The sequence below is a fragment of the Corvus kubaryi genome, unplaced genomic scaffold (assembly GCF_017639235.1).
Source record: "Corvus kubaryi isolate FWS band 111438036 unplaced genomic scaffold, C.kubaryi_AGA036_p1.0 37385, whole genome shotgun sequence".
NCBI lineage: Eukaryota > Metazoa > Chordata > Aves > Passeriformes > Corvidae > Corvus > Corvus kubaryi.
The window spans coordinates 24,179,830-24,207,540 of NW_024581127.1; the positions used below are offsets into that span (position 1 = coordinate 24,179,830).

The window sequence follows — 27,711 nt, forward strand, 5'->3', positions numbered from 1 at the left end:
TGAACTCCCCATTTCCTTTCAACATCCTCTCCTTCCTTTCAAGCTACAGCCCATCATTTCCCCCCTCAAACCCTACCCTGGGTTTGCTGACCAGACATCTGTGCAGGTCCCTGTCTCAGCAGAGACATGAGGATCCTGCCTGTGGTTGGTGTCCCCCTGCCTGTGCAGGCATAGCTGACAGAGCAGCAGCCACATCTTGAGCTCAGAATTCCTCCTGGTGCAGGGAGGGAGAAGTTAAATAAAACTCTGGGGAGGGATGACTATAAAAAGGACCTTTCTCATCATTCCTGGGGTTCATAGGAATAGCAATAGACATATACTGTATTTTATGGAGAAAGTTAAGTCATCTGCAAGGAGAGTCAGATCAAAGCTGAGGCAGAGGGACAGCAGGAAGGATGTGATTACCTCTGCTGGGATCTGACCAAAACTAATGCAGCCCTCACGGGAAGGGCACGGGGATATGCAGGGCCCAGTTCACACTGCAGCTCAACTTCTGCAGGAATAATTTAATACCTGAAGGCTACCACAGGCACAAGAGTGCTCACTCACTATCTAACTGTGCTCTATAGTTATCTGACAGAAGGGTTTTCCTTCTCTACAACAACCAACCGTACTGCAGAAATACAGACTTTCAACTTCAGGTCCTTCATGCATTTACCATCATATTCTCATAATTTTTCATTATTTACTTCTACCTATTCTTCTTTCCAGTCCCCTTGCAACGAGCACTTCATTTTATTATTTGCTCGTCTCTCACTGGCATGGGAAGAAATAGCAGGTGTGTTACAGATAAAGACTGTCAAAGCCTTTAAAACAGTACAGTGAATGAAAAGGCTGTTTTCAGCCTGAGTTTTCCTTAATATAGCCATTTACTGAATGCACCTAAAGCAAGGAGAGAACGATGTCGCTGCTGGTAAAAATGGCCTGTGGAGGAACCTTGCTGAAGCTTGGAGAGGAAACTACTCTTCATGCTATTTCAGGTTTACGTCTTTCCTAAACTGGCTGATCGTTATTCCAGATAATGAAGACTGTTAATGTAATTAACAACTCTGTTCTGGTGCTTTACAAAGCAAACAAGTAAGTTGCAGAATTAATAAGCTGCAAGGTTAAGTGACACAGGGCAAAAGCAGGATTCTTCATTTGGATATAAGTGCTCCACAGCAAGTCATTAGTTGGTATTTAAAAGTGCAGTTTCTAATTTAGGACACAGAGAAGGTTTTCCATTTGAGGTATGTGTAATTTCTAAAAGGTCAGATCAATTTTAAGATTATTACCAGATGTATATTATCAATATGAGAAATTGCATCCTTCTTGAACCACAAAAATCAAGAGACCAGGACCAAATTGCCTTGCTCTTCTTCCTGGACATTATAGGTGGGTAGTATTTCCAAATTTGTCTGTAATTTCCTTGCAAATAAGTTAGGCATTTCAGTAATAGTTTTTTTAACAAACACCCATTTTTCTAGCAGTTATTTATCTGGTGAAACCATATAATGATTTGTACTGGGTTAACAGGCAGTACAACCCAAAGCTTGATGTATGCTCAGCCTAAACATGCACAGGTATTTTCCAGACACAGAAGAGACACCTGGGGATCAGTATAACCTGGATTTCATTCCTAAAAATGCTGCTGGTTCAGACTGTGCAGCCTGACGAGGCAGCCACCATAGAGAAACAGTGACACACTGCCTAATGAAGCTTCCCAATCCCCTCCTCCTTGCAAACAGGTCTCACTATTCATCTTGCACTGGGATTTGCCTGTGTCACAAAACCTTCAGAAAATTAATGGTGTCCCTCCAAAAGTAATGACTTTTCTACCAGAACTGCCACCACCATGATGGAAGAGCTGAGAGTGCTAAGGGGAACAGTGGCAGCTGCAACCACATTTTTTAAAATGCTGCCTAGCAGATGCTGTGCTTCATGGGAAGGTGATTGAAGTCATATATGAATAAATAAGATCAGATACCATCAGATACATAATGTTAAATAATGGCAACATGTTTTAGCTATGTGGTGGGCTGGTGGTTTTCTCATGTAAAGACATTTTAAGCTCACTTTTACAATTTGGAAATGATATAAAACTTTTTAACTAAAGATCTCCATTTCTTTGAAAACTCATTTCTCTGTGATGAGAATAAGAACATGGCTCTGCTGCTGTCTACTTATTTTGCTAGCCTGTGAACATGCTTCCTAAGGAAATGGCAAGCATTTCATACTGGGGAAAAAAAATAACCTCAAATACACACTCATGTCATTTGCCTAAATCTTGTTTGGACAGCTTGCACATCTCACAATTTTCCTGTTATCACTAGCTCCTCTGAATTAGAGTGAGAGCAGGGAGATAAATGTAATACTGCAATATACAGCTCGATACTGAAGATCACTCTGCTGCGACATGCCTTGCACTTCAGCACTAATACAATGATATGGTTATCTAAGGTTTGAGGAGACTGAACAGCCTGGAATATATTAACACACTTTTCATTTCAGAGATAGTGTCAGGAGCTGAAAAACAACTGGTTCACCATGCTGCTTTGCTTATTTCCCCTCAGGTCTTTTCTTCCCTCTGAAACCCACACCAGATTTGTGGGAGCAGCAACACCCTCGCCCTGCACAGGCAGAGCAACATGAACAGGAACCAAGTGCTGGGGTAAGATCTAGTGAGAAAAGCCTGTAAGGTCCCTTTTTCTGCAGCTTTAAAAATTAACATTCTAAAAGACAACTTGCTGCAATTCCTATTTTTAAGTTTCTCAAAGGAGCTTTGAGATAATTTTAAGAAGTCCACTGCCTGTAAGACATTTGACATCTGGAAAGGAGAACAGTCCCTGGCTGCAGAAATGCTTTTTCTTTCTTCCAAGCCCGCATGAAAAGTGTCACTGGCACAGCGAGGACAGAGAGATGCACAGCTCAGGGTTTCATTTAGTTTTGGGTTTTTTTTTTTCTTAACTGACCCAGCTTGACGCTGGCGCCTGGCTACAGTTTCAGCTGCCCCTGAAGCCAGTCATACTTTTGTGTGGCTGGCTGACTGCTGAATTGGCAAAAGCTACCTTTGCAAAACCCCTTTTGCCAGAACACCTTTTTGTGTTTGCATTAAAGAAGAAAAAATTTTGATAAAGCTTTTGCCAATGATATTTTGGTCTATGGGAGCAGACGTTACAGAGTGATAAAATAAACCACCATTTCCTCAGTGTTTTAGCTCTTCAGTTCAAGAGCAGAACTTGCTCCTCACAAAGGAACCCAGTGGTAGATGAGTAACTGTAAGGAGAAGAGCAGCGATGCCCGTTTCAGCTCCTCTGTAAGTCATGAGATGTGCAGAAGCATTAAAAATGGGGGGCGGGGGGGGGGGAAGCTAGAGAGGACATTTCTACAAGGATTGAAAGCATTCCTGGAAGGAACAGAAACAGAAACAATACACACTTGGAAAAATTCCTCAATTTAGATGACATTACTAATTCTTTTCTTTTATTTGGTTGCTAAAAGTATCTTTACAGGGAGCATTATAAAAAGACAAAACCTAGAAGGATTAAAACACACATGTAACTATTCCCTTATGCTTTGCACAACTGTTAAATGCACAGGTCTTGCTGAAGTGAAAAGACAAATACAGGAAACACAAAGTGATGAGGAGTGCACACACTTCATTACAAACCAGTACTTGGTATTTCTCTTAGTTACAGAGAAGTTTTAGGACGCTGGTGACTAATACAACTCCTTAATCCTTGCTCAGCTTTAGAAACCTTCCTCATAAGGCCAAGGTCAGGACAAGGCTACTTCCTTAATAAAAGAGGGAATATGGCATCTCTAATGATTGCTTCTGGCTGTTTTCCTCCTTGCCTATAAGCAGGCCACAGTGAACATTTGCTTTCTTAAAGTGATGCAGAGCTCTCTATTTACTGTCAGACAGACCCTCACTGCCCACCAAGAACCTGAAGGTGGACTTGCAAGATGGAAGTTTCAGGTTGAAGACCACAAGTTTAGTGCTTTCTTCACAGGGAAGTTCAGTTAAGGTGGTAGAATCCTGTTAGCATGCAATGGCTTAGTATCTTAGATAACCTATTATTTATTTTAATGTTACCCACCTGAGGGAGGCTCCCCTAATGAATCTATTTTTGTAGTATCATGAAGGTTGAAGTTTAGAGCTAAGTTTAGAGCAGAGTCATATAAAAAATATCAAACCAGGAAACAGCTTAATTGAAGCAGAGAGTAATCACAGCAAATTACAGTGAAATTTCTATGGGATTACATTTTGCATTCCCCAAACAAGCAGAGGAATTCAGCTCACAGTCTTTCCATTTTGCTGAGAATTCACTTTAAGGATATGCTATGTGAGTAATATAATATGATGCCATAAAAGCTGTCTAAGATGTTCAATGGTTAATGCACCATTAAACCATGGTGGGAAGCCCATGCTGGAGGGATGGGAAGCCCATGCTGGAGCTGGCTCCAGGCTGGACTGGTGGTCCTGTGGAGAGAGGTGCCCACCCTGGAGCAGGTTTGCTGGCAGGACCTGTGACGCTGCAGGGGATCTATGCTGCAGCAGTTTGTGAGGAACTGCTGCCATGGGAAGGACTCACATTGGACAAGTTCATGGAGGACTGGCTCCTGTGGGAGGGACCCACCCTGGAGCATGGGAGGAGTGTGAGGAGTCCTCCCCTGAGGAGGAAGGAGCAGCAGGGACAAGGTGTGATGAACTGACCACAACCCCATTCCCATCCATTTGTGCCACAGGGAGGGGAGAAAGGTAGAGAAAAATCACAAGTAAGGGAAGAAGACAGGGGAAAGGTTTTTTAAGATTTGGTTTTATTTTCTCATTACCCTACTCTGGTTTGTTTGGTAATAAATTCAATTAATTTTTCCCCAAGTTGAGTCTGTTTAGCCCACGATGGTAATTGGTGAATTATCTTTCCCTGCCCTAATCTCAACTAATATGCCTTTTGTTTAATTTTCTCTCCCCTGTCCAGCTGAAGAGGGGGAGTGATAGAGTGGCTTTGGTGGGCACCTGGCATCCAGGCAGGATCAAACAACCACACTGCACTTCCACAAATCACTGCAGAATTTAATTTCTTCCCACTAACAAACAGGTTTCGCACAAGGAGCATCTGTGGTCAGCACCTCCCCCAGCTGCCTTGAGCACCTGCTCTGAAACAGTATAGAAACAGCTGGCATATATACAGTATATGCAGGTTATCATTCTTTCATGCATGCTTTACTGCCCACAGCTCAGTAACAAAATAAAAGGAATTTCACATCACTTTTTGCCATATGTAGGGATTTTCTCTACTTTTCAGCCTGACTCCAACATGAGAGAAGGGTGGGAGCTTTTGACCTCAGTTACTACTGCACAGTTCTGGATGGTTTTTAGTGAAAAAAACCAAGTTGCCTTTTGAGTAACAATGTCACTGCAAATCTCTCATGTCTAATTCTTGGTAACAGCCACCATAAATACACTGGAACATGCACAGAGCCACAGCCTGACCCTAACAAAGCCAAAACAAGTTTCACCACTAAATTTAGACAGACCTCAAAATGGTCCATAATGAGTAACACAAAATAAGATTTCAGCCCATAGGGGGAAAAAGTCAAAAGAAAAAAAAAAAAAAGAGAAAAGAGAGAAGCATGTGAATGGGATATTGTATAGTAACTGTAAGAAGAGGAAATTCATAAACCAGAAGCCATGTTTCCACTTAAGATGATCTGTGAATATTATGCTTATGAGATCTATGTGATCTGCTACAGAGCAGTTACCCTTTCAGAGGAAAGGATTTTGCAACAGAAGAAGCCTCTTATGTTCAGCTTTTTATAAGTTTAGAGATATACAAAAAGGAAAACAAGATTAAAGATCCTGTGGCTGCATAGTTTAATACTGCTAAAATTTACTTACTAATGCTTCGATGTTTTAATCCCAAATTATTCCCCTAAACTTTTACATTTTCTACAGCAGCCAAAGAGTTGTGCTGTTGTCACCACTCTGTGAGCTTAGAGGGAGGGACAGAAAAATATACAAAATCTGCTGAAAGTCTTTGCAATCTTTGCATCACTGCAAGTGGTGTAGAGCGAACCACATTTTGCTAAAAACTAATGGTGTGCCTTCTTAAAGGACACTAGATAGAAATATGGCACCTGTGCCTGTGGCTTCCATATTTTCATCTACAAAATCCCAAAAAGAGATAAAACATACAGTATTTTTTTTCAGGGCAGTTACAGTCAGTTTTCCACATCTTTGCTGGATGCACAAGGTGAAAGGGCAGTGTGTACACAGTGGCCATTTTTCCACACACCCCAGCTGGAGGGGCAGAGATGCTTTGAACAGCTGCCCAGGAAGTAGATGGATGGGAATTATTTCTAGGCACAATTCTAACACTGCTAATGTAGCAAATCCACACTTACCAGTTGGTACAGTGCCTAAAATGAATTCTGAGACTACTGATTTAAAATCAGATAATCTAATACTGATACCACCCCTGTGTATTCATGGATCGTCTTTCCATGGGTCAACAGACCCCAAACTACTCTCAAACTGAACGCCAGGTTTTCTCTATGCATAAAACCTTTTAAGACTCAATCTTTGGAAGATGGGCAAGAGTTGCAATTGCAAGCTCAGCCTTACAGGATGCTCAGCTCAAATGCAGGGTTACAATTAAAGAACAAGCTACCAGCCTTTATGGGAATTCCAGATCACGCCCAGCTCCAGATCGAGGTCAGGCACAGCAGAGTGGTGGCCCATGGACTAAGTACCTCCCTACCTGGGAGTAGGAAGGTGACAACTCATATACCTGATGGGAGTTGTAACAGCAGGTGAACCCAAGGGCTGGTGTCAGTTTTTATGACTCGTGTCCCATCCCTGAACTTGACATGAGACTTTTTGATCTCCCAGGAAAGTCTTTGTTAATTGGCATGCAGAAGAAAAGACTTACGGGGACGTTATAGTTTTCTGCTTGGTTTTTTAAAGCACAAAAATTGGCACATTAAGAAAAGAAAGGTCTTCAAGGAAAGTTAAATCAATCCCCAGAATCTCATTTAGTCTCTCTACTTCCAGACAAGGCTGAATTCAGGAACAGAGAATAAGAGATAGAGAACTTAGAAATGAAAATAAGAATGTTTTTGTTACCTTTTCTGCAAGCCAGCCTAGATGCCTAATCTCTCGACTTCCAGCAATCCCTGTTTTACCCAGCTGGTCTCTGACCTCTGCAATCACCCTGGGGATGAGCTCATTGACACTGGAGTGGATGGCATTGAACCAGGCCTGGGCTGTAGCTGAATCCTTACTCCTGAGCACCACGGTGTGCTTGGCATCAGGTGAATGAACTTCAATAATTCTAGAAAAATGGGGGAAAAACATCATGTTCATTCATATACTAATAGGCAGCTAAATTTATTACCTCGTTTAGTGAATGCAATGAGTTAAAAATTAGGATACTAATATTGAGACCTAGCACTAAAAACTTACCTTTACAACACCAGAATAGAGTAGGATCATCTTAACTGGGGACAGGTCTCTACTGGAATTATGATAACATCCCTGGGAAGGGGATTTGCCAGTGCTGATGCAATCCCACATACAGCGTGTCAATAGGAGTTTCAATTATAAAGGCAAGACGAAAATTCACTGACATGGACACCACCCAGAACTGCAAACTGCATGGAAGATGACTGTAGAGAAGCCAGGGATAAGCTGCTCCCTTCCTTAGCTGGGTATCATGGCTCAACCAGAGTTCTTCAGTGTGTTTATTTTACACATGCAGAGATAAATGAAAACCATCCTCATCCCAAACAGAGGAATTTTCCTAGGATTCTGTGGTTTCAGTGCATTAACCAGAGGCCTAGCACAACTGGCCTTCTCTAGGAGTTACCAGCATCCTCAATGCTCCATTTAGATCCTGCAAAGAGTGGCAACAAGAAAGTGCTAACAGCAACCATGTGATTGCTGCTGGCAGGCACCTTTTACAGATTTTCAAACTCCTGTGGAAAGAGATGAGTTTTGTTTCGAAGAAAACATTCCTACTAGACTATCCTGTGGGTTTCCACCGTGGTTTGAAAAGCACAACCGAACACAGTTTTCAGAAAAACAAATCCTGTTCATTGTGGTTATGGGACCTGTGCCAACACCTTTGCTAAAAACAGCAACAACAAAAGTGCTTTGACAGGCAGCTGCAGCTATTTCAGCTCTGTTCTCAGTGAAGTTATTAGTTATTAGCGGGGCTTTGTGTGCTCTTTATAGCTTTGTGGGCCATTTTACTTGAACATCTGTTAAATAACCCACAAAGTAATAGCCTGTTTTATCTTTATGTGGCAATTATAAAACAAAGCCCTGGTCATTGCCCATCACTCAACCCTGTATCACATTTGTGCTTTTTTATTATAAAAGTACAGTGACAGCCCCAAATGTTACCCTCACAAATTCGACCTGGGATCTGAGCCTAAGCATGTACTTCTGTCCTGTGTATGGCTGCCCAGTCTCTGGGACACACAATGACTCCTTTCTGCAGCAGAAAATTAATTAGTTCAGTGGAATTTATTCAAAACAGTACTATAATGCAAATATTTGTTGTGCAATTACAAAATCCTGCAATTTGGAGCTTAACTAGCAATTAATAGGTTTTAATTATTTGGTTAAACCAGAGCAGAGTCCAGAACTGAGGGTGACTCGATCTGCACAGCTCTCTGGGGCTCAGAGAGGAAGGATCCCTGGTTTCATGTTTGTCCATTTTGGGAAAGGGAGATTTCCATGTAGACACTGTTCTAAATATAGAAAAGGTCATGATTTTCCAAACTCAGCAGCTGAACTGTTCAGGGTCTTAAATCACTGGATAGCTTAAAAAGTGGCTTGATTTTTCAGGAAGCACTAAGCCAACATAATAATGCATATTTCCTCAGTAAAGCTGCCGCAGCTCAGCACTGTCTGAAAATTAATGTTCTTATTTAGCCACTCCAGGATGCACCAAACATTCAATTTCAGGTACCAAAGCAAAATTCCTTGATACATGATGGCAGTCTTGTGAACTAGAAAACTATATTTATAGATAGGCATGTTCCAAATCACACTCTCATTTTTTTCTGAACTGCTAGAAACAGCCATCTCCTCCTTCATGGCTATGATTTAGCTATTTGAGTCCACTGATCATTACGATCATGCACAGCCACCATACCCTGGTCTGTCTTCATCAGAAACTCTCCCACTGCTGAGTCCCACTGCAACTCTGGAGTTTGAGCATCTTCTTGTAGGCAGGCACCACCAAAACCAAACTAGACAGGCTTGGATTTTCAAAATACATTGTGGCAATCAGTGAAATGTTGCTTATTACTTACAGAACAGTTTTTGCCAGGAGATCTTACAGCATTTCAAAAATGAGGCCAGTGACAGCATCCTCATTTCACTACCAAAAAAGTGGAAAAGTGAAGAACCCAGACAAGGCAGGGAACAGGCCAGAAGCAGCAATCCAGATCTTCAGTCCTCTGTGTCCCATTTTAATACTTCTTTTAAAAACAGAATTTATTTGGACAACACAGCAGTATTGTGCTGCATTTGAAAAATGTTAACACACCATATAGAATGTGTAAAACAGTGCTCTTTACAAAGCCTGTGGTTTCTACATGGGAACTCCCACCTACAAGGTCACTGCACATCATGCAGTACACAAAGTGCTGAACACAGGCTCTAAATACTCAGAATAAAGTGCTGCTTTTTCAGTTGCAAAGGAGCAGCAGCAAACTAGTGTGATTTCTTTATAAGTTAGCGTCATAGCAGGTTTCAACTTAAAAATAAATTATTGAGAGCCGAAAGAGTTTCCAAATGGCAACTTGCTTATCTCCAATTTGTAAATTCTTCCTTCAAGCGGATTAACATACAAACAGGTATTTTAGTACTTATGCCTTCATCAAAGTGTATTTTCCTTGATGGTGACTATTTAAGTATTTGAACAAGAGTTCTATCCTCTAAAATAATGAACATATAGACAGTTCTTAAAAATTCTGTTTAAGGGGTTCTAAACCATGCATGTTCTTTCTAATATCTAGACACAGAAATGTGATATCAAAGTCTAAATTCTAGTATACATATGCATACACACGTACTGAGCCATGCTTGAAAAATACTCATCCCTCAGTGACTTCTAATGGAGCTAGTTTGGGAATGCTTGCCAGTCATCAAAGTTTGATGGTGATGCACTAACAATTGCAGAAAGTCTTCCTTGTTCCCTGAGCTGAGTAACAAGATGACTGGACAATACTGCTACACTTCTCAAAAGTTAGTTCAAAACAGGAATCCATGTTACTTTGACAGCACTGAAAATGATTCTTTTTATCTGTGGCACTTGTCCACTCACAGAAATACATTTGCAAGCATCATTCCTTAGCTAGCTGCTATGTAGGCCGACTTTCATTTATACACCTTAAAGTCTAAATCCTCAACTGTCTGCACTCTGCTACTACTGGCTATTGCTGAAAGATCTGGACTAGAAAACCTTAGGAAACAGAGCTTGCAGATTTCCACCAAAAATCCAGGACTCCTGTCTCCACAGTTGTCATAGATTAGCAAGCATAGTCCCAGAAGGGATGTCCTTGCCAAGGGGTGCTTACAGTTTCCTCTGGGACCTGATAGAACCTATCAGCTGGCCAGTTTGAATATGGACAATTCTCTAAGCCACTTAAAGTTGTGACCGCCTCTGTGATGCACACTTAAGAATAGACAAACCCCCCCCAAGCTCTCTCTCGTTTCCAGTGCTGGGACAGGTGGCTGCTCGGGCCCCGTGTGGGGCCCAGCGGGCCCGGCCAGGCCACGGCCATCCTGGAGCCGATGGACCTGTTCCAGCCGTGGAACCCCCCCCACTGCCTTGCCGTGGGCAGCTGGAGCGGCTCGGCTCTCCCCCCTCTCCACTGTGATAAGAAAAATTCAACATTCCAGCTGCAAAGCTGCAAGGCCGAGGTGAGATTAACCCTTTTACTGCTGTGAAGAGCTGAAAACCTGAGGGAAGAGAGAGAGGAGATGCTTAAAGCTGAAATTCTGTTGTGAAGCTATGATATAGCAGAATATCCTGTTGTAATTTCATGAAGATATGGGGGGTGGAGTGTTCAACTCATAAGCAAAAGCACCTGCGCTGAGATAGGCAGGTGCTGACGCAGCTGTAATTTAATGAGACGTTTGGACAGGGAGAGATGGACCAGATGAGGACTTTTGCTCCACACGGGAAAGGAGAAAACCTCAGTCCCTAGAGATGCTCCCAGAGACAGTCCTACAGATGAAGATGATGAAGACCCTTTGCTCCCAGGGAAGGAGAAGGGCCTCTGTTCTTGTTTCTGAACAGCTCAACCTTAAAATTGTACCCCAAAAAAACTTCAAGAGTGGACCCTCGAAAGCAGCTGCGGGAAAAGCTGCAAGTTGGGGGAAGGGACTCACACATGCGAGTAGAGAGACTCCTCTTCCTAAATGGACTGAACAATATTTGGAAGTGGGCGGCTGTCTCGTTGTGATAATGTTTTCATAGCACAAGCAAGAAGAGACTTCTCTTTCTAAATGGACTGAACAAGGTTATTATGGAAGTGATAAACAGACTGAAGGGTTGTCTTTTTACATTGTCAGTGGGAGGAAGGGAGGAAGGTGGGGGAAGGAGGACAGTTCTGAAGGTGGTATAATTTTTTTTTTCCTCTTTTAGGTCTGTTAATAAACTTCTTTATATTCTTTCAAGTTTGGTGCCTGCTTTGCATTTCTCCTAATTCTTATCTCACAGAAGATAAACAGTAATGAGTATTTTGGACCAAACCACTACAACAGTCAACTGGGATGGAGATACTAAAAGAAACTAAATCTTCTCAGAAAGCCATGGGCTCTGACTGCAATCAGATGCTGAAAGTGCTGCATCCCTATAAACTCTTTCCTTTTCTGCCTTTCACCCCACGCTGCTTTGATTCACCAGTCCAATTGGATGATGCTTTCTGTATAGCAGCTGACTGATGGCATTTCCATACTTTCTGAAAAGCAAAAAAATACCAGTGACCTTAATAAACTCTAAGACTAAGACACTTAAATGTTTCCAGCAGTCCAGCCATTATAGTTTTGATTTGTTCCTTGGCTAAACTGACCACCTCTTAGTGACTTCTGTTTATCTGCAGTTCAGTGATGAAGTTCCTTTAATTCCCCACTGAATTGAAATATTTAGGGCAATGCCACAGCTGTGTTTATTCTCACACTCCACCACAGTTATGTAAATACTGCATATGGAGCTGTTTCTGATAAAGCCCATACCAACCCAAAGGAATTATATGTTAGCTCTAGATGACTGCCAAGATGCGCGGCATCCCTCCAGCTTGGCAATGCATATGAATGATATCACATTTTCTCAGAGATCATTTGGCAAACCTTACCATAAAAGAGTAATTTTCTCTCTCCTTCTCAAAGACCCTCAGTGAGCTGAGGAGTGTTTCCAGCATCCCCTTCTCCACCCGCAGAACACAGGGGTGACACAAAACCCAGCGCTTCCAAATGCTGTAACCTGGCACATAAGAGGAAAACGCCCTCCCTTGCTTCATCAGACTTTTTACTTTACAGAGGATCACAAGAAGTTGAAAGCAAATGTTTGGTAGACCCTACTCATTCCACATTTGATAAAGCTTCTTTCTGCAGGAGTGTTCATTATCTAAGAAGTACGTTTTATCAAAACTCTTCAAAGTACTTCTACCACCAGCATTGGCTCAGGACCAAATCAGGCACTGAGTTACAGTTCATGACTCTTCCTGGCTCAGATTATGTATTCAGTGACTGATAAAAGTGTGGAGTAAATCCCTTGAAGTTAATGATAAGCTGGAGCCAGAGTTATTCAAGTCCATCACACTACTTTGATTTTCCTTGGCACAGTGAGGAACAAAACAGTCTGTCACTGACTTTGCAAACTTAAAGATCAATCAAAGGCCAAACTGTTCACTCTATCTCTTCCATCACTCTCGACACAAGAAATCAAGGTAAGTAATTTTTTTTTTCTGAGAATACAAACATAGGAGCCTTTCCAGGAAAAGGGAGGATTTAGAAGAACATAATCTGATTTATATTTAAATAGTTTTAAGTTTTGTTATAAAATAAATTTAAAAAAACTGTTAAGGTTCTTTTGAATTCTACATGTAGCATCAGGAGATGAATCAGGAACAGAATACATGACAATTAAGCAATGGAAACTTTGGGCTTAGTCTGCAAGGAAAGTATTCCAGAGAGAGACTGTTAGGCTTGCAAGGAATTCCCCAGCATACTCTCTGAAGAAGCATCTTCATTTGATGAACCTAAATGGAGGTGAAAGCAATTTTACCAAGCAAGCGCTACTTGGTAATCAAGTGGAATTTTTCTCTGTGAAAGACTCTCGGTCCCCTTGCTGTCAGGAGGGTACTTGCTGCATTAACAGTTACTTGGTGACTTTCAGCATACAGGGCTAAAAACAATGTAGATACTTTCTTGGGAGCTGGACTAGACTGATGTCCAACCAGAAGGTTTATATATCACTAATGAGCTGTCACAGTTGATTTCATTTCTATTTGCCACCAGCTGGGCTTTAATAAAAGGGATATCAGTGGAGCTGTGCCACATGCAAGTAAAGAAAGGATTTGGTTCTGCAATGGACTTGCTCACACCACTGCCCGCAGATGCTGACCAATCTGCAGAGACATCACACACTGCCTTCTCCACCCAGAGAAACCACAAAAGTAATTGAATAGTTTTTAAATGTATATGAATATTAAGGAGAAGGACTCTTACCCCACCCACAGTGCCCAAAAGACCTCTCATCTTTTACTTTCTTGAATTTTTCTTTTATATTCTGGTTGTAATTGTACTGAATATTGGTAATCCAGGAATACAGAGTCCAGGCTTCTTCACAGCGGATTCAGCATAAGCGCTGTTTCAAGGAGCAGTTGGGGTCAGTTATTTGGGAAAAAAACCACCAACAGCATTATTTCATAGAGATGTCAGGAATTTGATTTAACTTTAGAAGATGCTGAAACTTTAGGAACAGAAGATGTGATTGGTATATTCAATACACTGACCACAGCTCCCTGAAGCAGCTGTTTTCCCTGAAGCAAAGCCACAGCCAAATTCAAAGCATCTTCTGCAGCAAAGCAAACCTTCTGCAGCTGGAGCTGCATCTGGGCTTGGCAAAGAGCATATGACTGTAGCTGGTAATAGTAGTAAATGATCCCTTCAAATTGAGAAGAGAGTGGAGGGTCTCATGCCGCTGCATAAATAAGAGATCATGGGTTTGGAGATGAATTAGATGCCTTCTGAGAAGGAATGCCACTGCTGCTGTTAGGAAGTGCTGTAGTAGGACCCAGGAAAAAGAAGAGGATGTGATCCACAAGCATGGGTGAAAACTGATACGGAAACAGGAAAAATTAGTAGGGCTGCTGACAGATCAACTCTGTCTTGTGGATGAACTGTCATAGAAGAAAGTCTTGCTGGAATAGAGAAAAGGCAGGTACACCTTATCTAGCAGGGTATGTCTCAATGTCTCATTATTTTATATGCCTGCTTTTTGGCTCCCATGATCAAGAACCCCAGGGATCACTGCTTACCCAAGTGAAGCAAACCAGAAGCCAGACAACCATGACTACAAAGCCACGAATCCCCTCTGCATCAATTACTGGCCTCTGAGTGCTCTGGGGAGAGCCACCACCTGGGAGCCAGTCTCCCAGAGATACTGCCAGCTTCTTTGGGACAGTGTCCATGGGTCACCTCCTGACACCTTCACTACTGGCAGCAGACCCATCTTCCCACTGAATAGACACAGAGACTGATGGAAAAGCTGTATGTAAGTGATGAGAAGAAGTAGCAACTTCAGCAAAACTCTTACAACAGAAAAACAGGAATTTCCATCAGCAGAAACACAGGTGAAAGCAAGCTAGAAGTGACCAGAGAGCATTAAAATGGCAAAGTATCCACACACAGTCTAAGCACTAGGGATCAGCCTCAGCATCTACCAGTACTGAGCTGGGGCACCTCTGATGGCAGCCCACCACCCAGGGCTCACACCATGGATGTAATTTGCTGCCATACCAGTGACTACACAAGGTGCAAAAGGGAGCAGCTTTAAATACACCAGCTGAAAATCTTGCTCCTTAATTAATGGCAGATCAGGCCAGATCAGAGCTGTGATACTGAAATCCAATTTTCAGACCTGCTGGTAAGAGAGGGAAAGCCCAGCACTGAGAACAGGACAACAGCCAGGCAGGAAAGGGCCTTGAGGTTGTCACTCTCTCCAAGCCATAACACAAAGACTGTGGGACCTGGGAGCATAGCAGAAAACTGAAACCCTTGCACATCAACTTTCTTTCTTTGGGAGATCTCAGGGGTCTTTAAAGTTCTTTTCCATTATTTAGCACGAGCTTGGATGTCAGCACTTACACACCTTTACATACAGATGCACATAAGAACATGATTAACTATTTGTTCTCCTCTGCCCTGCAGCAGTCACACTGATCTTCCTTTCCCTTTATTCTGTGACACATTTCTTGCAGCATTTCTCTTTCTCCATCTCTCCAGAGCTTTATTTTTTTTTTCCTTTTTTACAAATGTGCTTGTTAAGTAAAGTCTGCTGCTGTCTTCACTCTCTGGGTTGGCTGCTCTGCCTTGCTGGTTGGCTTCTTTCTCCATTAGTTATTCTTAATTTGTGCTCCTCTCTTCCCTCTGTGCATTTCTCAGGGCAGTTCCTTTTGTTTCGTTCTCCTTCACCTCATTCATTTCAAGTTCCTTTGCTCTTATTTCCATCTCTCAGCTCAACCCTCTACAGCTGAAGCTGACTGGAAAAATCAAAATTCTTTGACTTTTTCAAAACTCTCCTAACTGAAGCAATGGCTGAAAAAACCCAAGATGAAACACAAAAACCCATCAGCATTTTTTTTTCATTATTTAAATATTTTCACAGGAAAGAAAGACTTTGGTTAATAGTTTGTTATTCAAAAATCCAGCTGAAAGCATTCTTCCAGCCTTAGTTACTGCCACCTCCTCATCACCCACATCCTTCCTCACCACCCAGCTCACAGTGACACATTTTATTCCTGTCAGGTCACGTTCAGTCCAGCTCCCACACAGACACACACATGTATACATAAAGTTTTATTTATAGTCACAGATATGCATGCATGCACAGACACTGCTTTTGACTTACATGTGCAGGAGGTTTACCCATTCCTGTTTGATTTATGCTGGAGATGGGAAGTACACCAGGAGCTCACCTGTCTGGCCCAGAAGGATGGGGAAGGGAGAAAGCCCCATGTCATTATGTCAGGGGAAAAGATTCAACTTTTTTTTTTCAAGAAAATGAGACATGCCTAATCCCAAATTCACCAGGACCTGCAGAGATTGAAGGTCAGCCACAACATTCTGTAACTATCCAGTTCTATGCTGGCATCTCAAACATCCTGCAGGAAAACTCAGGGGTTTCCACTGTGTCCCCAAATCCTGGCACATCTCCCAGTTCTCAAACTGTTGCACAGAGACTGCAGCAGGCTGTAAGACATTAGAAAGCTATCTTAACATGATTTAACAGAACAAGAACTATATCATGAAGAAAAAAAAAAGAAGTAATGAAGTTCACCCTAGTTTGGTGATTTGTCTCAGAAAAGACAAAAATGCTCATATTTATGGAAGGAATAATCCTACAGAAGTGTCTGATCTCAGTGGCCTTTCAAGAAAGCTGAGAAGAAACTGAGGCTAAGATAAAAATTGGTATGACCTGGACTAAAACTGCTTGGCTGGTGGGGAGTTTCACACATGATGGAAAACAACTATTCTGCATGAATGAAAAAATTTTAAAATCACCATTTCTGCCTAGAGGCTTCAGAGCTCCAGCTCCTACAGGTTTGGAAAACTGTCCCTTATCAAGATTGATGACTGCAGCTTGCAAAATGCATCAGCTATTGCAGTGCTGCCCAAAAAGCAGATGATGTAGATGACGGAGAACTGGCAGACAACCAATTATAGAGCCATTAATTATTAATTCCATCAGTTGATGAATTATTAATTGTAGCAGTTAATGACTTGCCCCCAAAATACTGTTATGAGAGAAAAAATGCAACGTTACAGGTCCCTCATCTGACAACCCTAGCCCTGAACGCATTGACCCTGGCTACTGAGAAGGGTCCCACAGCCATGCAATGATTGAGGAGGGAGAGGAGGCCTTTCCCATGACCCATCCCACAACTCCACTCCTGTTCCCCACACCCCAACTTCTTCCCTCTCCTACCCTCAGAGTATTGAAGGGGATGTGGCCAATGCCTTTTTAGCTAAATTACCTAACTTCTGTCAGCTTGAAAGAGGCAACAGTAGATAAACCTCAAGTGCTGCCTACTTGTTCATCCCTTCCAATAAGGAGCAGACTCTGTGAGCAGATTAGCAGCTACAGTACTATAAACAAACAGGAACATGACAGGAGACATCCAACTTCACAAAAAAGGTGGATTTGGACCCATTACAGTAAAATAGCTGGAAGCTAAGGTTAAAAACACATGTTCATCATGACTTTAAATTTACAGCCATTGTAAGGCAAGGCTGTAAAAGGTTTCTAACAGGTCATGCACACTGTGATAGCATAGCACAACAGGGTGACTTAAGGATGAGGGGAGAGTCAACCAGACTTTCACCCTGATTATTGTAATTTTTGTTCTTTTCTGGATTTGAATTACACTCTTTCAAGTCGCTTTACTTTAATGTTGGATTGTTGATATAGTAATCTAAGGAGATAATAAACACAGCCCACCAAGAAAAAAAAACCAAATGCTAACAAAAATTCTTGAAATAAATCAGACTGACTCGAGCAGGCTCAATGACTTCTTCAAAGGACTTATTGACATTCATACAGTAAAACATGTCAGTACCAATAATGATAATTAACTGCTATGTGCCTTTCATCCAAGGATCTCAAGCTGTAGCTCACAACAACACTATGAATTAAGCATGGTCTCTGCATTTCACAGAGGTTCTACAGACAGAGAGCAGCTCAATAACAACACAAGGAACAAGGCACACATTCCTTGAGGAGGTGTGGAGGGGGACTTTTAACACTGGTAATGCACCCATTCTGTATCTTTACCTATGCTCTATTCCCCATGCAAACATACGTTCTTTTTCTTTCCTTTGTCCACCTACAACATACAGTGAAGAAAAAAGTCCTGCTAAATCTGTACCATGCACTAGGAAAGGAAAATTTCCACCTCCCCAGGAAGCCCCACAGAGCTGTGGATGTCCACCCAGCATGACACAGCTCCAGCATGTCAGCAGTGCCAGCACAGTGGTGGAAATGGGCCATCACCTCCTTACTCCTTGGTCCAGGGCTCAGCCCTTGCCCAGCACCTAACTCTGTCTGTGCTTGCTACTGCCAGTGTCATTGACTATGCCCAGTGCTATCAAACTACCTCCTAAGAGGCAGAAAACAAGGTAAGTGTGGCATGTGCTCTCCAAGTGTGGCATGTGCTCTCCAAGAGCAGCTGTAACTCATTCTGGTTCTCTGGTCACTCTCTGTGGCAGAGCCTGCCCCCTGTGAGCCCTAAACGTACATGATTCAGGGAAACCATTCCCCCAACAGCAGAGAAAAACCCCAGGCTGCAAAGGTGCACCCCTAAGCCACACTGCTCTTGGAGGAGACTTGGCATCTGCTCTGCACACCAGCATCAGGGCCTGCTCATACCTGGCAGCACCAAGGTGTGGTCCTGTTCACTAAGCAGGAGACAGGCAGAGTGGGGGCATGATCCAGACCATGTTTTCATCAACAAGATATCCAGGAACCTTCTCTACTGCCTAATACTTGGCTCCTTGCCCCCCCAGTTGCCCTTAAGTTACATAAGCAGGACCCTGAAGAGGTACAGGAGCTCCTTGGTCTTTCATTCCCTCACCTACTTCAAGATGTTTGTCTTTTTATTGCATTTTTACAACCTTCTGCTTACCTCTTATGTTGTGAGCATTCATGACTCAAGACTTTTGATGCAAGGACTTTTTTCTACTATGTCACACTCCAGTGTGACTCCTCTCTCCATGGGTACACAGGACCCTGCCAGGAACCTGCCCAAGCATGGGTTTTCCAAAGGCTCACAGACTCTCTTGGGCATTCCCCTGCTTCAGCAGGAGGTTCCTCCATGGGCTGCAGGTGGATCCATGGGCTGCAGGGGCACAACTGCCTCACCATGGTCTGCACCATGGGCTTTAGGGGAATCTCTGCTTTGGTGCCTGGAGCACCTCCTGCCCCTCCTTCCTCACTGACCCAGATGTCTGCAGGGCCATTACTCTCACATATTCTCACTCCAATCTTCTCTGGCCACGATTACATCTGCACAATAACTTTCTTATTTTGCTTTTAAAATACATTATCACAGAGGTGTTACTATGATTCCTGGCTGGCTCGGCTTTGACCAGTGGGGTCCATCCTGGAGTTGGCTGACATTGGCTCTGTAGGACATGGAGGAGGTTTCTGACAGCTTATCATAGAAGCCACCTCTGCAGCTCCCCTGCTACCAGAACCTGGTCATGCAAACCAAACACACACCTACAGAACGTACCTGGTCAATTTTACCTTGTGATTGTAACTCTCAGTCCAATCCTGAAATGGACAATGAATCTATCTTGGCCCATTTTTCCTTTCTTCCAGACCAAAGCAAACCTTCACGATCAGAGGGCCAAATCCTGCCAATGACTCACCCAATCATTCAGACTGGACCCTGACGAAGTTCCCTGTAAGGATTACACTGCTCTGGACCCTGGAACTGGAAGACCATGATGTGTGAATACCAAGCAGTGACAGATCAGGCCCACAGCTCCTGGCTTTGGCTGAAACATGTGCAAGCAAGATTTTAGGGTGACTTCAAAAGCAGATGAGAAAACCTTTTCAGTCCACACAGCATGGTCTCATTTCTCCAGGGAATGTCATGCCTCCCGTGTTGTGTAGAGAAGTACCTTTGTATTATGTCCCAAGACTTTAAAAGTACCAAAAGAAAAAATTTCACCTGAGAGACCTTTTTTCAATCCTCTTCCTTAATATCATCACCAGAAATTGATGAAAAGCTTTCTACACTGCAGCAAGATTTATTGCTTATTGGCATTACTAGCTGTGACCATTTCCACATCCCTTCATTTGGAGGGGATGCTCCTCTGTGAGGCCTGACATTAACCTTTGCTGCTGCCACCAAGAAGGTCACTTATCAATGAAAACACAGGAAAACAACTGATTTGAGTAGCAATTATTTTAACCAGTTTCTTCTAGCCTAAAATATAATGAGCCCTGTACCTAGAGAAGAATGACATAGCTGCTCTGCATCTTTTCTCCTACTGCCATATTTTTATTATTAAAAAAAATTCCTACACACTAATTTTGGTATTGGTTTGTATTAAGGAACTTCTCCTTGGTATCTTACATCTTTTTTTAATCAGGTAACAGAAAAGACAATTCCTGATCTCCTCCAGAGTGAACCCACAGGCAGATTAGGTGAAGGAGACATCTGAGAACTGCTGGCTCTAAAAGCACTATACTTCACTCCTGCTCCAAAATAACAAGCTCACCAAACCATCTGAGAGTAGACAGAGACTTGAGAATCTCTGAACTGGGGTCAGTCTTCCATGAGAAGAAAAAATCCTATGCAGGGCTCCCAGCTCTAATGGGAAAAACAATACTCCTCCATGCCCATTAAACCCATATTTCACTGCAGCTTTCTAGGAACTGGAGATAATTCAGTGCCAACAAACAAGTATTTCCTTTTGGGTCCCTTAACAAAGGTATCTTCTCATGCTGAACATCAAATCAGTTCATCCTGGTCCCACAAGGCTGGTATGACATTATCCCTAGCCTGCACTGAAGAAATCACTGCACTGGAAAACTCAGGCTTTCCATGCCCATGCTTGTTCTTAAATGAAAATTAGCTCAGTTGTAGTCCAAAGGAGCCCATTAATGGCCAACATATGCTTTGGCATCCTGCCAGCAAAGCTCTCCTAAAGCCATCCAGCAAAGTGACACCATCAGTTACAAAATCTGTGTGTGTCAGGTCACTGGGTTGTGAAACAGAAGTGTTACAAGCATGTAAGGGCATGGCTTAGGCTCTGCTGTGAGTGAAGATAATATTATTTTTGTGGAATCAGATTACTATCTTGGAATGCATTCCAGTGGGAAAATGCATTGTAATAGCATTTATACTGGGAAATATGAGTTCCAGTATTCAGAACTGTTAAAAAACGCTGAAACCAGTAAAGATGCGAATCCATGGGGTGCTACTACAATGCTGCAGCTAGCACGAGGTACTGCAAGCTTGGATGGAAAAATCCAGCTTAGACTGCACTGTGCTGGACTACAGTAAAAATCAGAACTCACTCTTTCCACAGGAAATGACAGCAACACAAAATGAAAACCATGATAACAAGCAATATGACTCTCCCACACATTACTTCCTAGTAACCCCAAAGAACACACACACTTGTAGCATACTTCAAAAAAGTCAGCTCCATTGCAGAGGTATCATGAACAATGAGTGTGTGTCCCTCTGAGTCAGTCCTAGCTCTCAAACCAACTGAGGGCCAGAAGAGCAACAGAAGGTGAAAACTACAATAAAGTAAAAAAAGGAAGGGTAAAAATTATGAGAAAATGAAGTCAATGAGTGCAAAGTATAATTACATTGTACTGATTCAAAAAATGTGACCTGTACGAGCACTTTTAAAATATACTCCATGGCAAAGACAAACTCTCAGACAAGTGGAACAGCTGTCAAACCTTAAACTATACAGACATATGTGGGGAAAAAAGTGGCCAGTATCAATAAACATCTTGATCTAAACTGAGAAAAACTGCTAGGATTGTTTCTGGTTTAAAATTGCAGTTCTGCAGCAGTCAGTTACCACTGACTATGGTGGTAACCACCTGGTGAGATGAAGAGCCGAGGCAAAGTAAAGCCATACTAAACAATAAAGCATGGAGGGGGAAAACTAAAAGGGCACATAAATATAAAAAGGAAAGATGGAAAACTACACAGATACTAATAAAGTCTCTGAATTGCAGTCCAAGAGATTACAGAGAAACCCATCCTTCCCAAGCCACTTTCTGCTCTCCCCTCTTCTCCTTATCCTTCTCTGCAAACGAAAATGTAACTTTTGTTTATGCCTATATGTAAATGCTGGGACTCAAAGGCATTACACCCAGCTTCTGAGCACCACAGAAAAACAAAAAGGCCATTATTTGGATGGAGAATCAGTCTGTATCACTGATTTGACTGTTCCCTTTTTTGTTAGCAGCTGTTAGAGCAGGGATCAGGGAGTGTGTTGGTGCAGTGCAGCTGTTCCACATATGTTATAAATAAGGGCTGGTAAAACCTCATCCTATTTTTAACATTATGAAAAAACCAAGTCACAAAAACTCTCCATTAATGCCTTGTAAGTGGAACTTTTCTCCTCTTCTTGACTTTAATGTCCAGAACTGAATACTCAAAACAGACCATTCTTAAAACAATATTCACCAAAAAAAGGAAAGAAAATGCAATTTAGTGGAATCAGACTTAGCCAGCCTGGAGGATGTAACCAATTACTGTCTTTTCCTTCAAAAGCAGACAGTTAATCAGGATGAAAACAACCCCCTGAGACTCTATTTGCAACAAAAGTACTGGATTACTGCATTGAAGTTTCTCTAGCAGAACCCAAAAGCTGAGCCTAGCCCCACATGGTTCAGACACCACCACTCACCCCTCCCAAAGTGGTGCTCACCTCCCTTGCTGGGTTGCTGTGTGTGGCCAGAGCCCTGCTCCTGCTCACCAACCTCAATGCTGAAAAGGTCCACAACCATTCAACAAGAAAGTGAAATCCCAGCCCCAGGCAAATCCCCACTCACCTGTTTTCGGGGTCTGACACCGCCATGTTGCGTGTCACGTAGCACATCTTGAGGGGAATTGTCTTCCTGTCTCTGTGGATGGAGAGCGAAAGCTGCGACATTGGGTCAGCAGAGGCACAGCCCAGGCGCGGAGATTCGGGGGGAGGCGTCTCCCACCCAATCTCTGACACGGGGGAGCCTTTCTTCACATAGGGGGTTGCTTCTCTCATGTATTTCACTATGGAAAAGAGAAAAAAAAGATGGAAAACAATAAATAAATGAATATTCAGGAGTTGCATCCCCATGTGAGGTCTCTGGACTGGTGTTAACCTTCAATGCTGTCCATTATATCTTCTCACCCAGCATCCCAGCATGGGAAGCTGTGCAAATACAGAAGATGAAGAAGACCCTGCTGCCAGGGTCAGTATGGTACTATGAGTTAAACGAGGGAAAAGACCAGAACAGGCAAAGTAAGAACATACAGCCAGTGTAAGGCCGGAGGGCCATCCCACCTTCATATGACAGTGGGTAAGCAGTCGTGCAACAATTGCTTCATACAGAAGCCATGAGCTGTCTGACGTACAGGGATGTTTTAAAGAAAGACATTCAACCAAGTGACAGTGAACCTATTATTCCCCTATCTAAAATGTTCCAGCAATACTTCCAGTGCTTCCAACTCACATCTTGCTTCTGATTCACACTTGCCTGTGTCCCACCACTAATCTCAACAGCTGTTTCTGCTTGCTGGGAAGCAGTTTTACCTAATCTACTTGCACATATATATATGGAGTAAACAAAAACCAATTCACTTCTTAGCCTCCTCTTGAGGAAACAAAATTAAGTTTGAGCCTTTTGTGAGAGTGTGAAGGTGTCAGATTAGATCTCAGCCTCTTCCAGGCTTTTTTCCAGAATGGATAAGAAAAGTAAATGTAAAGATTCTGAAATTATCTTAATGTATTAAAACCCAATACCTTTTTTACATGTATACTTCATATTCACCTCTTTATGCAGGCAAATACTGCAACATTTTTCTCTTGTTTTTTAGTTGTTTTGGTAGTTTAAGCTCACTTTTGCTTTTGCTATTGATGTGCTTGTCAAACCTGCCACTCACAGTCTCCTTCCCCTTTACAAACCTGACAGAGCTCAGACAAGACAAGACGTCCCATTTAAGCACCCTGGTTAAAACAATATTCCCCCTGCACAGATCTGTGGCTGCATAACTGGCTGCTGCCACTTGATTGTAGCCACAACTCAAACAGCAGTGACATGAACTAAAAGGGCAGGGGCACCGTGAACTTATTTGGGGAAGTTATTAAAATGCTGTGAGAGAACATTCAAGGAAATGGTGCAGATCATCACGTCAACTCAGCTGAAGAGGCTGGGAATAACTGAAAACCAAAAAGGTGGGTAAATTACAAAAGGGCATTGTGGTGAAGGACGTCAAGTTAGGGAGAGCCAACTGAAGTTTTTGAGTTCAAAATGAAAGCAAGAGAAGTATTCAGAAGAGTGGAGAAGAACAACAGCGTTCCTGTCAAAACCACAGATCAGGTGATTAACTTCAGCAGCACTATTTTCAAGGCACTTCATAAAAATTTTACCAAGAGAGAAACCAGTGCAAAACTAGAATCCAGGCTCTGTGAGCACTTATTGCTACTTTTTTTCTAAAACACCTTAGGGCCCATCTTGCCATTGTTCGCTTTCTCCTTTTCAAAAAATCTGTTAACTTCAATCACAAGGACTTCTGTGTTTAGGTATGTTATAGGATATTCCTCTGTGAGAAGGACCATCTGTGATTTATCAGAAAGGCTGTCCTACCCAACATTCATGTTTTTATTTCCTTGTCCGATCCTATTCTGAGTATTTTTTTAAATTAATTTGTTCCCTTCTCAGGAACGAATTGGCAATTCCACCAGGCTTCCAGAAACTATCCAGACAAAAAGAGTTGAGATTGAATTTTTTTTTAAACATTTTTAGACATCTACCTGAAGTCCATTTTCTAAAAACCTGCATCACCTAACTCCCAAAACCAGTGCTCATCCTTGGGTAATCCAAAAATCACAGGATTTTCAAAGGTGCTGAAAATAAGCAGTTGTTGCAAGCCTCAAAGACAGTGGTTTCAGCAGTCTGCATCTCACTTTGGATGTACTCATAGCCTTAGGGAAGCCAAGAAACAGAACACATCCAGCTGTGGTGACTCTATTCCTGCTAACTGAACAAACACGACTCTGTCGTTAATTTAGATGGGTGGAACAGTTAAAGCTGTGAAAATCACATTCAACCACAAGTTTTGTTCCCTTTAAAATTAGAGATTAATGATTAATCTGTTGAAAGAAAGTAATCCAGTCAGTTTTTGAACCCTGGTACAGTGACATGCCAGAAAATGCAATTCCAAATAAAAGTCCAGGTCTCAATAGTGTAGCTATTTCATCTGTGCTATTTTTGTCCTTTTTCAGTTGCAGCTATAGGCACTCAACCTTGACATATTTTAATTAAGAAAAGGAGAGAGGGGCCGGGAGAGGAAGGAAACTGAGGTAAAAAATTTGGCTGAAAACCTAAGCAGGAACACAAAATGTGAATTTAATTCCCCAGAGATGGGACAGAAGAAAAGAGCCAGCCCTTCCATGTGCCAAAAGCCAAGTTTCCATGCGACGTACCGGTGAATTCATGGCAGGCAGCTGCAATGCTTCACAAAATCCCATGAAAAAGGAAGCAGGAGTAGGGGGAGAACAGAAACACAACCCTCTTTCCAGGAACTGAGTCTCAAACACAGCAAAAGCCAAGAAAACTACCTTGAGGATGTACATCCTATGAAAATTCCTTCCAACTTCTGAACTCACAGACATCTAACTTCTACTACATCTCAACAGAAGATGGTTGCTCAGCCCCAGAGATATGAATAAAGAGCTATTAATGCTGATAAACTGCTAACACAATCTTCATAGGAAATGCTACAGTAGAATGAAAAAAATGAAGTGAATACATGCTCACCATTAAAAAAAAAAAAAAAAAAAGTATTTTTTCTTGCTTCTACTAATAACACCCCACTTCCTACTAAATACAAGTACAGCTCTCTTGATTCATGGCTGAATTCTGCTGAGTTTTACAGCCCAGACTTTATGGCTGTTGCATATTCAGGTGCGTTTCACATTTTAAAAGCCCCTGAATGGATACATATAAAAGCACAAATGTAATATGGGAGTGGAACAGGTGGCGGAACTTGATCCATTTATGTATTTTTTTGTTATTATTTAAATTTCAGAGCCACTGCTTTCCATTTACTTCATCAACATCTGTAATTATATGTCCATAACCACAGCCCAGTTTATGAATTTAGCTGAAATCAGGCACACACTGTTCAGATGACTCATAAGTTTTATCAGCAATTATTTCCTATTTACCTCTAAATTCTGGATGCAAATACTGCAGAACATGCTGTTTTATAACAATGCACCAGCAACCCTACTACATACACAGCAATTTAGGGTGACCCCACATGTCTGCATTTTGCAGCCTGTTCACTAACCAGTTCTTAATTCACAGAGTAAAAAACAAGTTGCTACCAGTATCTATTATAGGCATAGTTCTATTCCACACTGCACTATCTGAGATTCATGGATACAGCAAAGTTAAACTGAAGTTATACAATTCACTTCCATCATCAAGTTTTAAAATCAGAAAAAAGATGATACAGTCTATTAGACATTAAAGCAATAATGTGGATAATACTCTGTTTTCAGAGCATTACACTCAAGAGCTAGATTTCCTTTTGGATACAGTAGCACAAATTCAGGTACTGACCATAAAAGAAAGTGACTATAAAGAACACTGGGTTTATATACTGCCAATGAAACTACCTAATGAATTAAAACCTTAAAACATTTAATAAATGTAAATAAAGCATGCCATTGTATAACAACTCTGAATTATGAATAATTATTTTATAGGCATGTATACATGCATATATATACCTTCAGAGTATATACATATGTCTAACATAGATGAAAATATTAAATATATATTTATAGAAAAATGCCACAATCTTTAAGACCATCAAAATGTATTCTGCAAACAGAGAAAACAATATGCAGGGACTCAGAAAAAAACTCTCATAGTTTCATTATTATAACTGAATTTACCGACAAACTGTAAGTTTAGTCAGGAGTTGTCTAAACTCATTTTTTTGATGCTATAGTTCAACTTCAGATATCCTTATATCAGTACTAATTAATGATCCATACCCTTTTGCTGCACCACTAATAAGAAACTGTGGTCAAGCAATTAAAATTCCAATCTCCAGAGTGCCCCTTCCCACAAAGGGAAGAGGCAATCAAATGAATTAATCCACTGATAAGCATTGAAATATTCTGGATTTATTTTTTGATCTGCAAGACAGGCAATGTAGCTTCCAGAAAAGCACTTCATTTATACGGGCTTCTGCCAAGTCCCAAGACTCCACAATTAATCCTTTGTTACTGTTCACAGATCTTTTTTGAGGGGAAGAAGCAGGCTTTTAATGAGAGAAGTACTACAGACCAACTTGGTTGTATTCTTGGCCAGACGCCTTTCTGAGAAATCGGGACTCTTCTGACACATTCAAACTGTTTCCTAGGAGGGAAGACAAAGACCACTGAGGGGAAGCCTCAGTGAGAGGAAAGCTCTTTTGTTACTATAGGAATGAGGACAGGATGTGTAGGTTTACAATACGAAAGTAAAAGGAACAACATAGCCAAATCTACTTGAAGACAGTTGATCAAGGAATTCCCCTTTGCAGCAGAAAAGCACAGAGTGTCCTCTAGCATGATACCAGATTTTGCCTGCTAGGCTTTATGCGAGAGATCAAATTTCCTCTGAACTCAAGCCAACCAGATGCCTTATACTGAAGACCCTTATAAAAATGAGATGAGCTGCTGGT

At 41.8% G+C, this 27,711-nt stretch overlaps 1 protein-coding gene across 1 annotated transcript in view; it reads right to left on the bottom strand.

Annotated features, from left to right (window-relative positions):
• The window catches only part of SNTB1 (syntrophin beta 1), a 110,270-nt gene that overhangs the window by 32,612 nt on the left and 49,947 nt on the right, over nt 1-27,711 (bottom strand). The window contains exons 2-3 of the mRNA XM_042036479.1: nt 22,821-23,037; nt 7,109-7,316 (exon numbers count right to left, since the gene is read on the bottom strand). Coding sequence (XP_041892413.1) covers nt 7,109-7,316; nt 22,821-23,037 — 425 coding nt within the window. The remainder of the gene's footprint in view (nt 1-7,108; nt 7,317-22,820; nt 23,038-27,711) is intronic.